Source organism: Styela clava, chromosome 9 (genome assembly GCF_964204865.1).
Source record: "Styela clava chromosome 9, kaStyClav1.hap1.2, whole genome shotgun sequence".
Taxonomy (NCBI): Eukaryota; Metazoa; Chordata; class Ascidiacea; order Stolidobranchia; family Styelidae; genus Styela; species Styela clava.
In genome coordinates, this window is record NC_135258.1 from 7,703,301 (window position 1) to 7,717,661 (window position 14,361).

A 14,361-nucleotide genomic window follows, 5' to 3' on the forward strand; every position below is an offset into this window, starting at 1 on the left:
TTAGTTCTATTACGAGTTCGAGCACTGTCTGTATTAGCCAAGTAAAAATATCCCCTGCCCATAGGTTTCAGTCCCATCACACAACTTGATGTAAAGTAGGCGAACAAAATTAGTTACCTCCATATTGGTACACACACTCCTGGAGCCCCAAATTTATTACGTACGTTACGTATAATTAAGTCTTAAACATAAGGGATACACAAGTTTCCAAAAACCTTAAGAAAAAACATACATCGGTTTCACCGCTTCGAATATTTGAGTTTATTGATAACAATTATTTTATCACGGACACAGAGGTCAATCATAGATTTATGAGAATTTTCCGTACATTTAAAGTTTTAATTGTTTTTGATTATAAAAATATCATTATGACGTGACACGGACGTAACAAATACTTACTTGGTTCAATTTAAATATTGAAGCTTAATAATATCTTATTTACGGCGATTTTTTTAAAACAACAAAATCGTTCAGCGCTAAATAAACTTCTACCATATTAAAATATACCTTATTAGGTAACCGCTAAATGTCACAATCACATTCCCAAAATATTTTATCCCTTTTTATTTTGTTTTAATTCACCGAACGTTAATTAACGTATCTCAAATCATTTGTGACATTTTTGTTTTACGTATCAATGCGGATTTGATGTAAATCAATCATTCATTTGCTCGTTGCTCTATTATCCGTTCATTGGAAATCTATAATTAAAAAGTTTATACATTGCTTGAATTGATTTATCAATATTATTGAAACAAGCTTAACTTGATGTAAGTTACAAGATATACTTAGATGGCTCCATATTTCAAAATGCAGTTTGAATTTGGAGTGTGTGCCTTAATTGTCCAAATGTTTAATGAATAGTGGTGAAAACAAGAACTCAATAAATATATTCGTGGTAATTGTATAGATTTGTTTTACAATTGCATTAGTTTCACATTATAAAGTTTATTTTATTGAAAACAAAATGATTTTGAATCATTCGAATTTTGCTGGAATTACCTTTCATGATTTGTATTTAATTTTATGACTGACGTATTGACAACGTCGTAGTTGTCACAGTCACAGCATAAGTTTCTCACGTTATAACTTATGAGCGTCAAAGTTACGTCAAGAGCGTACGGTGACAAATATTACGCGGTTTCAAATTATCGTCACCAATAAAAATTTAACTATTGCGTCATAGTGGTTCTGATAATTAGTATAATTTAGTGACTATACCTATATATATATAGTGTCACATTTACTTTCCACACACCATTCCTTTTTTCCTTTTCTATGAATAGAGTAGTCAAAAAGGAACTAATAATTTCATCTACGTTTGCTTATTAGTTGCGGGCTTAAAATGTGACAATAAAGACATGTCATGAAAGTGGTTCGATAAACATTTTGGTTTTGATTTTAATTTTCAAGAATTATTTTTATGAGATTGCGATGTAATATTTGAATATTTTATTATTATGTCCGTAGCTAAATTAATCCGTCCGTAACTAAAATTAAAAAAAAAAAATTTGAACAAAAATTCGTTCAAGTAATATAAATATTTGAAAGTTTTCAAACTAACCCGCGACTTACATCATTCCACCCTTAGATTATTTCTCAGTGTACAAAGAATTGAGGTGACTCAAAAATGCCTTGTCCAACGTGTCCCACTTGTCCCACGGTAAACGTTGGATGAGAGGGACACGTGGGTCAAGTGGAACACGACATTTTCGAGACACCGCTAAGAATTGTTATAATGCAAAGCAAATATGTTTCATTAAATGTACAAAGTACAAAACACCAATAATATTTCATTTAAAATAAAAGCACGGTTTCATATGATGGAATGTTGCTTTTATTTGGTTGACCTTACAATCCCATGTTCATTCATCTTGTCTTAACTCATCTTCAGAATAATTCGGTTTATGTGGCCAATATTTATGACCTTCAAGAAACCTGGAAAAAGTTGGAAATGATCAAAATTAATTGCGGACAAAAACTCAATTACATTTCTATCTTTCTATTCATTGAACGAACTGAAATGAGGTTTTTCTCCGTCATATTTGTTACATGAACTGATTAGATGTGGTAAACAAGGAATTAAATAGCATCTAGATCTATATACAAAGTTGAAAAACATATGCAAACGAATTAGAATGTGATTTATAAATCACAAGAGTATCGTATACCATGACTGCTTTAGCTAGAGAACCCAATTCAAAGAATTCGTGGTTCATATAATTATTCTGCCGGATGGAATCTTGATTTCCTGCGGTGTCAGCGCCAAAACGAATGTCGCGATATCTCATATGTTGTTTCGATTTGACTGACATTACATGCTGAGTTATTTTGCACAAAGTGTAGAATCGTAATTTTCAGACATGTAACTCGTATTTTAAACAACCTCAATAAATTTAATAGATGCGAGACAAAACGTAATACCAGACTTAGGTTTAAGTCTGGTATCTGAACGGCCCCCCTTACCATTTTAAACAATTAATTAATTTCTAACCTAAATATAATTGTATTGGAATATACCGAAAGTCGCGTATATACATGGTCAGTCAAATACATCAGTCACAAAAAGTTTTATTGCTAATAGCAAAATATCTTCCACCCACTACATTTCGACATAAAAAAAAAAAAGAACAAAAAGATGGAAAACATACTGCATGATACCAACGTTTAACAGTCTCCGGTCAAAATATATAATATAATAGTATAATAACGTTAAAAATATTTTACCATTTTAAGTCAAAAGCTCTCCAATCTTTGTTCAAATCATAGATCAATTCCATTTCTTCATCACTTAATTCGAAGTCATAAACCTAAAGTAGATCATGATTTTTTGCGAAGGGGAGCAGAAAAATGGAATAAGATAAGTAAAGAATACAATTCCGAATCTTACTTGGAAATTACTTTTTAACCGGGATTCATGTGAGCTGTTTATAACCGCCCCTATTCCCCTTTGTATTTGAAATCGAATCGCTATGTGCGCAATGGTTTTTTCTCGTTTTTCTGCAATTGATTTCAACACCCGATCTTGTCGAAGGATTGGATCATGTATTGTAGGCCTAAATAGAAATGAGTACGCCATATGCATTAACTTAATAGTATATTTTGAGGAATTGATTTTTAAGGCCTCCTAACCGCGCTTGTAACTCAAAATTTATTTCTTCTCTACTGCAATTGTGATCTCTGTGATAACTTGTCTTGTTCTAGAAGGAACTTTCCTTAGGTAGACCTTGCAGTCTTGCCCGCCTTTCAATTATATCTCATTATTATTGTTTGTTTGTTTATTTTTACTGCAATATGTACTTATATGTAACGAAATATTCGGAAATAAACCATCATCATCATATACTAATAGAGTACTAAAATTATAATCCATTGTAATAATCTAAAACGAAATTAAAGTCTCAAACTCTCAATTAAACTACATAAACGTATGTAAGTCAAAAATTTCGTGTAATAACAAAGCAATGTTATTACATGAGAAAAAATGCATGGAGTTCAATGGCCCGTTGCTATGAATTTTTTCCCGACCTTTGTCCCCCGTGTAGAACTTTTTCCCGACCTTTGACCCTCGAGTGTTAGAGTACTAAAATTATAATCCGTTGTAATAATCCAAAAATTCTAGTATTAGACACCCCAACAATAACAATGCAATGTTATTACATGAGATATGAGGCATGGAACTCAATGGCCCGTTGCTATGAACTTTTTCCCGACCTTTGACCCCCGAAAAATTTTCCCTATACTGTACCATTGCAAAATTTTCGGGGCTATTTTAAGAGTGCTTTTGCGAGTTGGCGCCTGTATAATGGGGTATGTGTTTCAAACCATCATTAGGATTCATTGCATACAACAATCTGTTTTTTAAAAGTACCGGTAAAGAATTTTAGCCTAGTCTATCACCGCTATTTCTACACTAATTTTTTATTACTACAATTAAATTAAAACTCCTAGGAAAACAGAGTGATCTGATCATTGAATTATCTGATTCATATTTAAGTTTCCGAAATACAACTGAAAACTAACGAATAGAGTTCAAAACGCGAAAACGAGGTAATCTTTACGACCACAATTGAAAATCTGTCTGAGTGAGAAAAATGTTTGAGCGGATGCAAAAAGGAAGCATTGTTACGTCACTTTTTGCATCCTGCTGAATGGCCAATGTCACGAAGTAAACAAGGAAGTCGATGCTCGGGGAAAGGTTCATTGCATTTCCCTCGTATACATTTAAATCATGGCTCCATGCTGCTCAATGAAATATTTATGCGCAATCCAAACTACTCAAGCGCTTCTGCTTTTATTTATAAACTTCCTAACGCAGAAAATGATGTTCCACGCAAATAGGTAGTGAGAAAAATGACATGAAATTGACACAGTCCACTTAAAGGGAAACTCTCGCCGGATGTAACGGAATTCTCTAAACTCACGGAACCCCAATAATTGTTTTGGAAACCCTAGGATTCGGCGGAACCATGGCGATAAAATTACCGACCTAATATATATAAATACAAGCAATAGCCCAAAGTTTCCAAGTTCACACTTTAATAGTAATCAATTCACTTTTTGTATAAAAAATAAACCTACTTTTTCCTTCTCTTTGATCCAAGAACTCCAAATGCCATAACAGCGATCCCGTTATCTTTGCAGAACTTCACCATATTTCTATCAGTCAAGTAAGGATGTGATTCAGTCAAGTGAACAGCCGGTTTAATCGAGCATTCTTTTAATATTCGGTTAATCTGGTACTTGTTGAAATTTGAAACTCCGATGCTTCTGACTAAACCATCTTTCTGCAACTTTTCCATCTCCTGTATTTGGTATAATAAGAGACTTATTTATGGTTTATTGAAAACAGACTGTTAAAAACTATAGTATTTACCTTCCACGTATCAACATAATGAATTTCGTTATTGTGACGATAATTTCCGTCTTCATCGACTGGTGTTAAATCGTTTGTTTTCTATATCAAAAACAAGAGAGCAATGCTCAAATATATGGACACGAAGACCAAAACAAAGTACAACAGTATCAAATCTCTTACAGTACCGGTAGCCTTCCTTTTATAGAAACTCATGAATTTGCTGTCCATCGAGATCGCTGAAATGCGATTTAGGACCTCCACAGGACACCACCATGGTGTTATCATACAAGACTTGGAAGTGAAAAACGGATTCCATAGAACCAACGGAAATTTTTAAGAAAATAAAAGTAATATAATTCGACGGAAAACAACAATCTTTAACCACTGAAATAAATTGTTTCAGTAATGACAAAAGCGAATTTTTCATAACCATAAGCAGACAAATACCAACAAGAAAAATAGGAAGAACAACAACTTAATAAAACAAAACTTTGTGCCCAATAAAATGAGACCATAGTTACCGGCATTGCACAGGGAATATGCAATAAAAATGCATCCAAATAATCAGTTTGCAAGTTGTTTAAGCTTTGCATAAATCCTTCTCTGACATCATTTGGGTGGTTGAATTGGCACCAGAGCTGAGAATACAATATTACAAATATCATATAATGCTATCTTGCATTACTCGCGATTTATTTGAGAACATGGACCAGTTTCTCACGGTCGTTTAATTAAACTAAACGCGATGTCGTTTAAAATTAGTATTATATGCGTGGAAAAACGGGCACTCCAGAAGTGTGTGTACCAATACGGAGGGAACTAATTTTGTTGGCCTACTTTACATCAAGTTGTGCAAAGGGACTGAAACCTAGATGGGTAGGGGACATATTCGTTCGGCTAACACAGACAGTCCCCGAACTAATATACTTAAAATAAGGAACATCTGAATAAAATTATGGCCTAACCCTAACCATACTACCGGAGTACCGAATAGTATTATATGTGTGGAAAAAAGATCATCAGTAAATCACTGTTACCTTGCTAGTCAGATACATATTTTCTCTTTTTACTTTTCCTTCATTGTACACATCTTGCAGAGTATCTCCGATCACATTTTCGTTTCTGTAAAACCACGCACAGTCTATGTGTCGATATCCTATTCCAATAGCTGTTCGAATCAAACTCCTAAGATCCTCATCCTGTGCAATACAATGGCATATTACATCGAAATACTATTGTAGACCATATTGACCTATGTACTGTAGGCCAGGGTTTTCCAAATTGGGGTCCTCGGACCCCTGGGCGTCCGTGATAACTGCACAGGGGATTCGCAACGACCTACATGTGTGCGACAGTCTTTTCATCTCTCACCAATATGAAATGAAACATTGTCCTCCCTCGATAGTTAGGCACAAAAATTATTACGGCTCAGGATGGGGATTTCCCAGAAATGCTGCTGTAGGCTACTAAACTAGTGCTACTCATCGATACAACGATTCATCAGAACAATTCGGAGTTGAACTTCGTAATCAAAAATAACAAAAGAATAACTGACTCCGGAAATATTGCAATACCCTATAGCCTACTTACTTTCCACGTTCCAAGTGCCATTGCCGGCATCTTATATCCTGTATTCAAGGTTATGAAATCCATGTCCATATTGGGATGGTGGGATTCTAAACACAATGATCGGCAAACCTATTTATAATTGACATGGCTGCGAATGAACCCAAGTTTATTAATTATACTTGATAAATAAAGCATCGAGTAACAGAGACTTATGTAAAGATAGACATATTTAGTGTCGAAAACCTTAGATATGGCACTAAATCCGCGCACAACAAAAAATACATTATTAAGAACGACATGAATTAAAAATTGCAGAAAATATATAAAATGAACTTGGTCAACGAAAACAAAATAGAGGGTTGTTACGTATGGTTAGCAGATATAACAAATATACTTTTATAAATGATTACCTTTTTTTTCAGCGTTCACTTGTGCCCTCCTAGTGTCATGACTTGCACGTGTAGCGAATGTGGATTGTAACTATGGACTTCAATTTTATTTAACCCATTTATATTAAAAGTCTGTTGAAATCAATGAAATAGCTCAGGGTGGTTCAAACCGAGACCCGCAAACACATTCCCGAACAATTTCTACGTGCACTAACTAAACCATTGGGAAATACAATGGCGTAGCATCCACCCCCGCAACCCCCGCGGTCGCGGGAGGGCCCACAGCGAAAAGGGGCCCAAGCGGTTAGAATTAGGAAATTTAAGTCGCAAAACCAGAAGCTGCATTGCAAAACCAGTTGTGCACATCTTATAACGTTGATGTTAGTTCTGCTCAAATCATTTTGTTACGTAACAATGCCAAGGAGTCGTCGATTTTCGGCGTCTTGTGGTTTGATTGCACCGGCAAAATCACGAAGGCTGTCAGAATGTCGAAAGCAAAACCTCTCAGTGGCGCACAGAAAGACAGAAAAAGGGCAGGAGAGGAAGCACGTATGGAAAAAATTAAAGTAAACAAGATAAACGGCAAATTTTAGGTTACCATTGCCTTTTAATAGCGACATGTTAAGCTTTTTGACGAAATAAAAAAGGGGTTGTTTTAGCTCATGTCCAAGAGTTTTTAGGGTCATTTCCACGAAATATTTTTGCGGGGGGGGGGGGGGGGGGGGGGGCACGAGAGTCTTGCTACGCCACTGGGAAAATATTTGTATTTATTGAACATTTTTGAGGTATTTTTATTCACGGAATTTCAATGCTGTATCCACAACGTCAAGACGATGCCAACATGAGAATGACGTCCTGTGATAGGTAGAAGAAGAACGATTTGTCTTGTGCAGACAGAACCAGGCCGATGAGATGAGTGACGCTTTTTATCTAAACTTCGTGCTTAAGTACCTCCTCATTTGAAGACACGTTTTTTATTTTTATTTCAGTAAAACACTCTTCTATGTTCAAACGCTGACCATGTGACAGCAGTGAGAACCGCAGAACTGACTTACCGCCGCGTGATCCAGTTTTTTTTTCTGGGTTTGGAATCCCAACTTCAAGTCAAAGATAACAATTCATTATACAATGAGTGTAATAAAAAAGGTGACCAAGGTAAATTGGGCAAAAACGTATTTCCTTACCCACAGTAACGTTAAACCCGAGTGTTTGGTGTATTTTCAAGTAATATCTGTCACGATAGAATGTAATTTTTAAAAGACATTACAAAACCAAACCCGAGAAAAGATACCGAAAATACCACGGTATTACTCTGGAAGCAATTTTAAAAAACCTAACAGCTTTAAATATCTCATTGAAAATGATTAGAACGGTAAACTCTAATTGCTTAATATATTTAAAATAAGTAAACTCGCGATGTTTTGATCATTTTTGGGTTTTCTTCGACTGCGACCCGCGAGACATTCTCAAGAGTTTTTGCGGCTCGCCAACCTCGAACCACCCTGATATAGCTCATTCAGGGTCCATTCACATCTGTCCACACCACTGCGTTATTCTTCAATTGTTTAAGTATATCTTGTATTGTTTGAAGAAGTTAGACCATGATCTAACGAAACCTCACAAATTACTTACTATTTCGTTGAAAGAGATCATGTTATTTTTACTTTTCACTTTAATACTATCTCGTTCAAGCATCCTTGTGGTGAGTGCCACATACGGATCCGAAGTAGAAAGTAAACAAGGAGAAAGGACCTGCAGTTCAATACACAGTATCCAAGTTCCCTTAAACGTGCGTGGTTGCGTTAACTCATAATTTTGCCGGACTGCATCAGCGCAACGAGTTCTCGAGGATACATTATTTGCGTTGACGCGCTGCGTTGTTCGAGATTTGAGTTGATATCAGGTGCTTTGTTTTATGGTTTGGCGATGACTTTAAGCAACTAACCTCAACTATAAGATGTTCTAAATTTATATCTTCTCATTGTGTATAAATCATTGTAAGTTTGTATTGTTTTGAAACATAACAACTAGTGTATTGATATACAACTGGATTATAGACTCGCCAAAAACCCTCAACTTTATATCTAAATAACAGTTTGCCTCCCCACTTATTTCTCCAACGCTTTGCATATCGAGTTGCTGAGCCAGAATGGATACAGGTACCGGTACTTCTGCGCCCTGAAAATATGACGCATCGCAGTGTGAACAAGTTCAACGCATTGCGTTTGCGTAAAATATAACACAACGCTTTGCGTTGGTGTGAATGGGCCATTTAAGCTATTTCCCTGATAATGATTTATCGCTACAAGCCTTAGCAATACTCTCTTTGTATCGAACGTTCTTTGTATCGATCAATTTGATTCCGTGTGTTTCCGGCTTTCGTCCAAGGCTTGAAATATAGTGTTTTCATGTTTTGTTGATTTACTGCTTTGGATTCGACCGTATAACTGTATTAAGGGTTCAAGCGTATATTTCAATATATCTGTATTTGGATTCAATTCGATTGTGCAACAAAATACGAACATTTGGTCTAACAGTCAACAATAACAGTCTATAGTTACAATCCACATTTGCTACGCATGCACTGGCTTCGTGAATTCTGGACTAAATACTGTCTGATTAGAGACCTTCAGGTTGCATAAAAGTATGTAAGATGTCTAGCCAAATAAAGTTTATTAAAGAATTGTTGTTACAGCTTTATCCTGAGAAAACTCCATCGGTTATAAATACATTTTACGCATAAACTCTATCTACACTTTACCAAATATTTGATTCTCCATTATTTCAAAAAATCGAAACCTTGATTTCGACTCTCACTTATTTAAATCTCAAAATTTGTTGTTGAAGTAAATTTCACATGCATACTGCAACTTGTCTTTCCACGTTCCTATTACTGCAATATTTGTCGTACCAACTGTTGACAAGGTACACTGTAAAAATTTTTGTAATTTTACATCCATTTCTTTGTAAAAAATACGACAACAGTATAAGTATTTTACATAACAGTAAATTTTACATCGTACAAGCGTTACCTTGGTTGTAAACTCTGGACTACTGGTGCTGTAGAGTGTAGACTACCGGTATATTTTCAGGTTTTGCAAGGTGAGTTAATTTATCAACTACTTGGAATGCCTATTTAAGTTCTGCCTTTATTACCAACTTTCATTCAAATTAACGGAGCGTGACGACTGCTGCCAAGCCCACTTTCTACCCTTCTCAGAGGGAAGACGGCGGTTTTGTTTTGTGTTAAGAACTGGTTTTGCGGTCGAGAAAGTCAATGTTTATTTCGACTCCATAACCAGCATAACAGGCGATAAATTGATTGATAAAAACGAATAAATAAAAACTGATTATGAAATCAGGAGAGCAGATAAACCTTAGAAAAGGTTCAAAACGTACAGAATATAAGATAGAAGGTTTTGCCAAGAAGAAGCGGTATGTGTTCACTCGCCCAAAATTATTAGACATAAAGAAAATGTCGAATGTCGATTAGACATAACGAAACAAAATTAGTGGACATAACCATCGTTTTGCATTATTTTTGGACACCTAGTGGAAAACTTGAAAAATCGCTTTCTTCTCTGATTAGTGGACCAAAATTGTCAGTGGTTGAACATGGAATTTTTTTCTAGAAGGCTATTACTTTTATTTATTTCAAATATTTCTGTTAGCTATGTGGGATTCGTTTTTTGTTTGCTATGACGTCACAGAACGTTCTGCGGACGCACATCAGCTGATTCCGCGCGCGGCTTTAGCCAATGGATCTAGAGCTTAGCAAAAGTGGGAAGTTTTTTACGCCGAACAGTAGACTGTGGTATGATTTTCGAAAAATGACGAAATGCTCTACGTGTCCATATATTTAAGCATATCTCTCGTGGTAAATTTATTCACACGCATGATAGCGCTAATGTTCACCAGTTTTCAAATTAAACCAACCTGCAAACATACCTTGAGACTGTACTTGTGAATCAATTGGTTAACTTCCAGGTACAGTCGGCAGTTCATGAAATTGAATGCAGCGATCTTTCTTTGTCTACCGGTACCGCTGCGTGCTATGATGCGCTAGTTAAGTGTACGAAGACTTCCACCAAAATCTGATAACTTCAGTTTTCTATTGCTGACTTAACAACACAAAGTAAATACAAATTGTAATCGGGTACATCACAAAATCTGGTAAAGCTTTCAAACATGACATTGGACAAAAAGTCTCCGACACTAATGATGAGTTTACTTTAGAAGTTTAGATAAACAGTCGCGCTATTTAAAAAAATCCAAGACTGTGTAAATGTTAGCTAACAGATACGTTGTAAATGGGTTGGACTTAGATATGGCACTTCGAACGGAAGATACATTAGGAAAGTCATTAGATAACAAGAAAGCTATGCTCAAATATAAGGACACGTCGCAAGGTGCCGCTATTTTTTTATTCTGATCATCCATTATTCATAATTTAATTTTAGCGTGAATTGAAATACCAAGTGATCCAAGTCACTTCTGGAGCCATGTTCACGACGTAAGTACTTCTATTTAGCGTTACAAAACCACTTTTGCATATGTTATTCCACCTGACAGATCATGATCACCCGAAATCGAGCAAGCTATTTCTCTCGTTTTCTCGTGGTAACGACCCCAATATGACAGATCGCTGGCGCTGGTTCGTTATCGTCGGCGCAGATGACATTTTGGATGATTGTAGCAATACTTTGACAAGATCAATAACGGTACTTTCGTAGCTTTTCCATGTCCTGTCGTAATGATCTATTCTTCTTCATTTATTTCAACGCGAATTGAAATACCAAGTGATCCGAGTCACTCCTCTACTAAATAAAATATTTTTATCATCGATTCCCCAAAAATCATACACAAACGGTATCTTACCACTACCGTACCTGTGTCACAGTTTATGAAGATGTTTCTAACGTGGTTGTAGATGAATGAGAAAACTCAAGGATTCCAGATTGATCGTTTATTGAACGGCAACTCACAATTTATAACTTAAAACAGCATAACAGATTACATCACTAAAGAACTGAAAACACGTCCGGCCGCCAGCGCAGCGACCGGAGAAGAGAGATCAAAAGACGCAATTTTTCGCTCACGTATAGTGAGTGGTCGGAGTCCAAATCCGACAAAACAGCATTAAACAGGGGTCAAAATGACTGTTTATAAACATAAAAAGATATATACACACACAATATAAACTCGGACACTTTAGTCCGCGACACCTGCAGGCCTGATATTCGATCGCGGAGCGGCTTATATTCATTCACTCAATTCATTTCCTCCGATCAAAATTAACAAATACGGTAGGCTACAAAACTTGCATTACTGCAATAGTAAGATCGCGAAAGAAATAACTTACCAGTACTGTACCTGCATCATTATGGTACCTCTAGCTAGATCACGGAACCGCTTGAAATAAGTGTTAAAACCGTTTTACCATGGGTAAAATTAAATACAGCAAAATTTTGGATGAAATATCAGATCTCATAGAATTCAAAGAAATTTTCTAATAAATAAAAGTATTCTTCTAGCAAAAAATACCATCTATACCCACTAAAAATTTCAAAGCAGTTTGGCCGAGTCATCAAGAAGAAAAGCAATTTTTTCATAACAATACCAAGAAGAAGAATACCAATACCAACAAGATTAACAAAACAATCCATCGGTCCAAATACATCCCAAAATCATATGCGGTAACTTACCAGTACCTGTATCGAGGTACATGTAACGGCACATGAACGGTCATAGCTTTACCAGGTCCTGTGACAATGATCCATTCTTCATGATTCATTTTCAACGTGAATTGTGAAACTAACTGATCCGAATCACTTCTTTAATACCAGATCGGGTACCGCAGCCATTTCCCATAAAAAACGTCCCCAAATTATTTTCGGTTACTTACCAGTACTTGTATTTTTTTTTTATATCAGTCGTTCCAATTAGCGGGAGTTTTGAACATGAAAACTCAATTTTTAGAGACATACCACTAACCTTCATTTGAATATATGTTACTATGTGTAAAATATGGCAACTGTCAGTTGGTGTCAAAGGCCATCTCGAAATTGACCAGCAAGTTTTCGTTCAGATGGGTCGTGTCTGCTTCTGCATGCATTAGACCAGTGATTCCCAAAGTGGGCGATATCGCCCCCCGGTGGGCGAAAACGATACAAAGGGGGGCGAAAAAGTCGAAGGGGGCGATAGGGGGGCGATTTCGCGAAACCTGTTTTTGGTCGGCGCATCGTGCGCTTGATTACCGTATTCTGCGTGCTTTCGTAGGTTTGAATCACGTGGGCGATTATCACACGCGAAAAGATTGCTGGACTCGTCTTCGCAGTAAGGTACGGTAGTTTGCGTATCCCATTGGTCGGGAAATCTGTAGTAATCTAGCCCGGGACGCTTCACTGAATGAATCTTTTCCCGACCTTTGACCCCGGAAAATTTTTCCCATACTTTACCATTCTAAAATTTTCGGTGTTCATTTTGAGAGTGGTTTCGCGAGTTGTTGCATATGAAATGAAGTATTTGTTTCAAACTATCATTCTAATTGATACCATCCAAAAATCTGTTTCAATGTGTCTAGTGTAGTCTATCACAGCTATTTCTACACTAATTTTTGATCACTGTAATTAAACTGAAACTCTTAGGAGGACAAGGTGATCATTGACTTATTTCATTTAAATTTTCGAAAAACAACTAAAAACTAACGAATATAATTCAAAATTGCGAAAATGAGGTAATGTTCACGACCACGCCTGAAAGTCTGTCTGAGTGAGGAATGCTTCTGAGCGGATGCGAAAGGGGGCATTATTACGTTAATATTTGCATCTTCCTGATTGGCCAATGTCACGAAGTAAACAAGAAAGTCATTGCCAGGAGAAACACCCAAACGGCGGTTTTAACGATGAATTAACTTTATTTCTTATCTACGCTCAAGGAGTAAATTACATTTCTTTTACGTAACAGAATTTATCGTGAGACACGTTTAGACTAAATTTAATTATATCCTAAAAATTATATTGAACAACTACTCGTTTAACAAGCCTACAATTCAATTATAATTAGACAAATGCAAACACGCAGAAAAGTTGATGTTGAGTGCAGGGGTTCAATAGCGCAGTAAATATTCAAATATATTGCAATGCAATAAGGAAATCAAATTCATATTCTATTCGAGAGATTCATCACAGATTCATTTTTGTAAGAATGTATCTTCTCAAAGAAAATCTTTATCAAATTTTCACAAGCCATGCGAAAATATTCACTTCAATGTTTCGAAGTACATATTTGTGCGAACAAATATTTTTGAAAATGAACATTACAAAGAACTAGGATTAGTGATGCCCATTAGAAAATCTTCCGATCTTGGCGTCGTAAAGCTATCAAGCGTGATGCAGCAACAAGACAGTGTCACATCAAATGTCATTGTAATAATTTTTTAATAAGACGACTGAGTTGAGTTCACGAATTGTCGCAGTTTTTGCACGAAGTTCCGTTTTTAACTTTCAAAAAATATATGCGTTCCGCAAAAGACTAGCAACCCTA

At 36.0% G+C, this 14,361-nt stretch overlaps 1 protein-coding gene across 2 annotated transcripts; it reads right to left on the reverse strand.

Annotated features, from left to right (window-relative positions):
• Nucleotides 1-1,705: 1,705 nt before the first annotated feature.
• LOC120339723 (aldo-keto reductase family 1 member B7-like) lies at nt 1,706-11,863 on the reverse strand. Of its 2 annotated transcripts, XM_039407909.2 has the most exons (10): nt 11,706-11,863; nt 9,578-9,746; nt 6,449-6,534; nt 5,896-6,057; nt 5,380-5,496; nt 4,877-4,957; nt 4,582-4,805; nt 2,891-3,056; nt 2,728-2,810; nt 1,706-1,938 (listed from the first exon to the last, which is right to left on the reverse strand). In XM_039407909.2, exons 2-10 carry the CDS (start codon nt 9,594-9,596, stop codon nt 1,866-1,868), a joined length of 1,011 nt encoding a protein of 336 aa, XP_039263843.2. In that variant the 5' UTR covers nt 9,597-9,746; nt 11,706-11,863; the 3' UTR covers nt 1,706-1,865. The 2 variants fall into 2 exon arrangements, with proteins under 2 accessions (XP_039263843.2, XP_039263844.2); XM_039407910.2 differs by lacking the exons at nt 9,578-9,746; nt 11,706-11,863 and adding an exon at nt 6,838-7,200.
• Between the last annotated feature and the right edge of the window lie 2,498 nt (nt 11,864-14,361).

Bases quoted from the DNA above. Each gene is read 5' to 3' on its own strand.
- LOC120339723 (XM_039407909.2), bottom strand. The intron at 4,806-4,876 runs GTAAATACTATA...TACCAAATACAG, and splicing joins ATTATGTTGATACGTGGAAG to GAGATGGAAAAGTTGCAGAA. The intron at 1,939-2,727 runs GTAAAATATTTT...AACTTTTTCCAG, and splicing joins AGAGCTTTTGACTTAAAATG to GTTTCTTGAAGGTCATAAAT.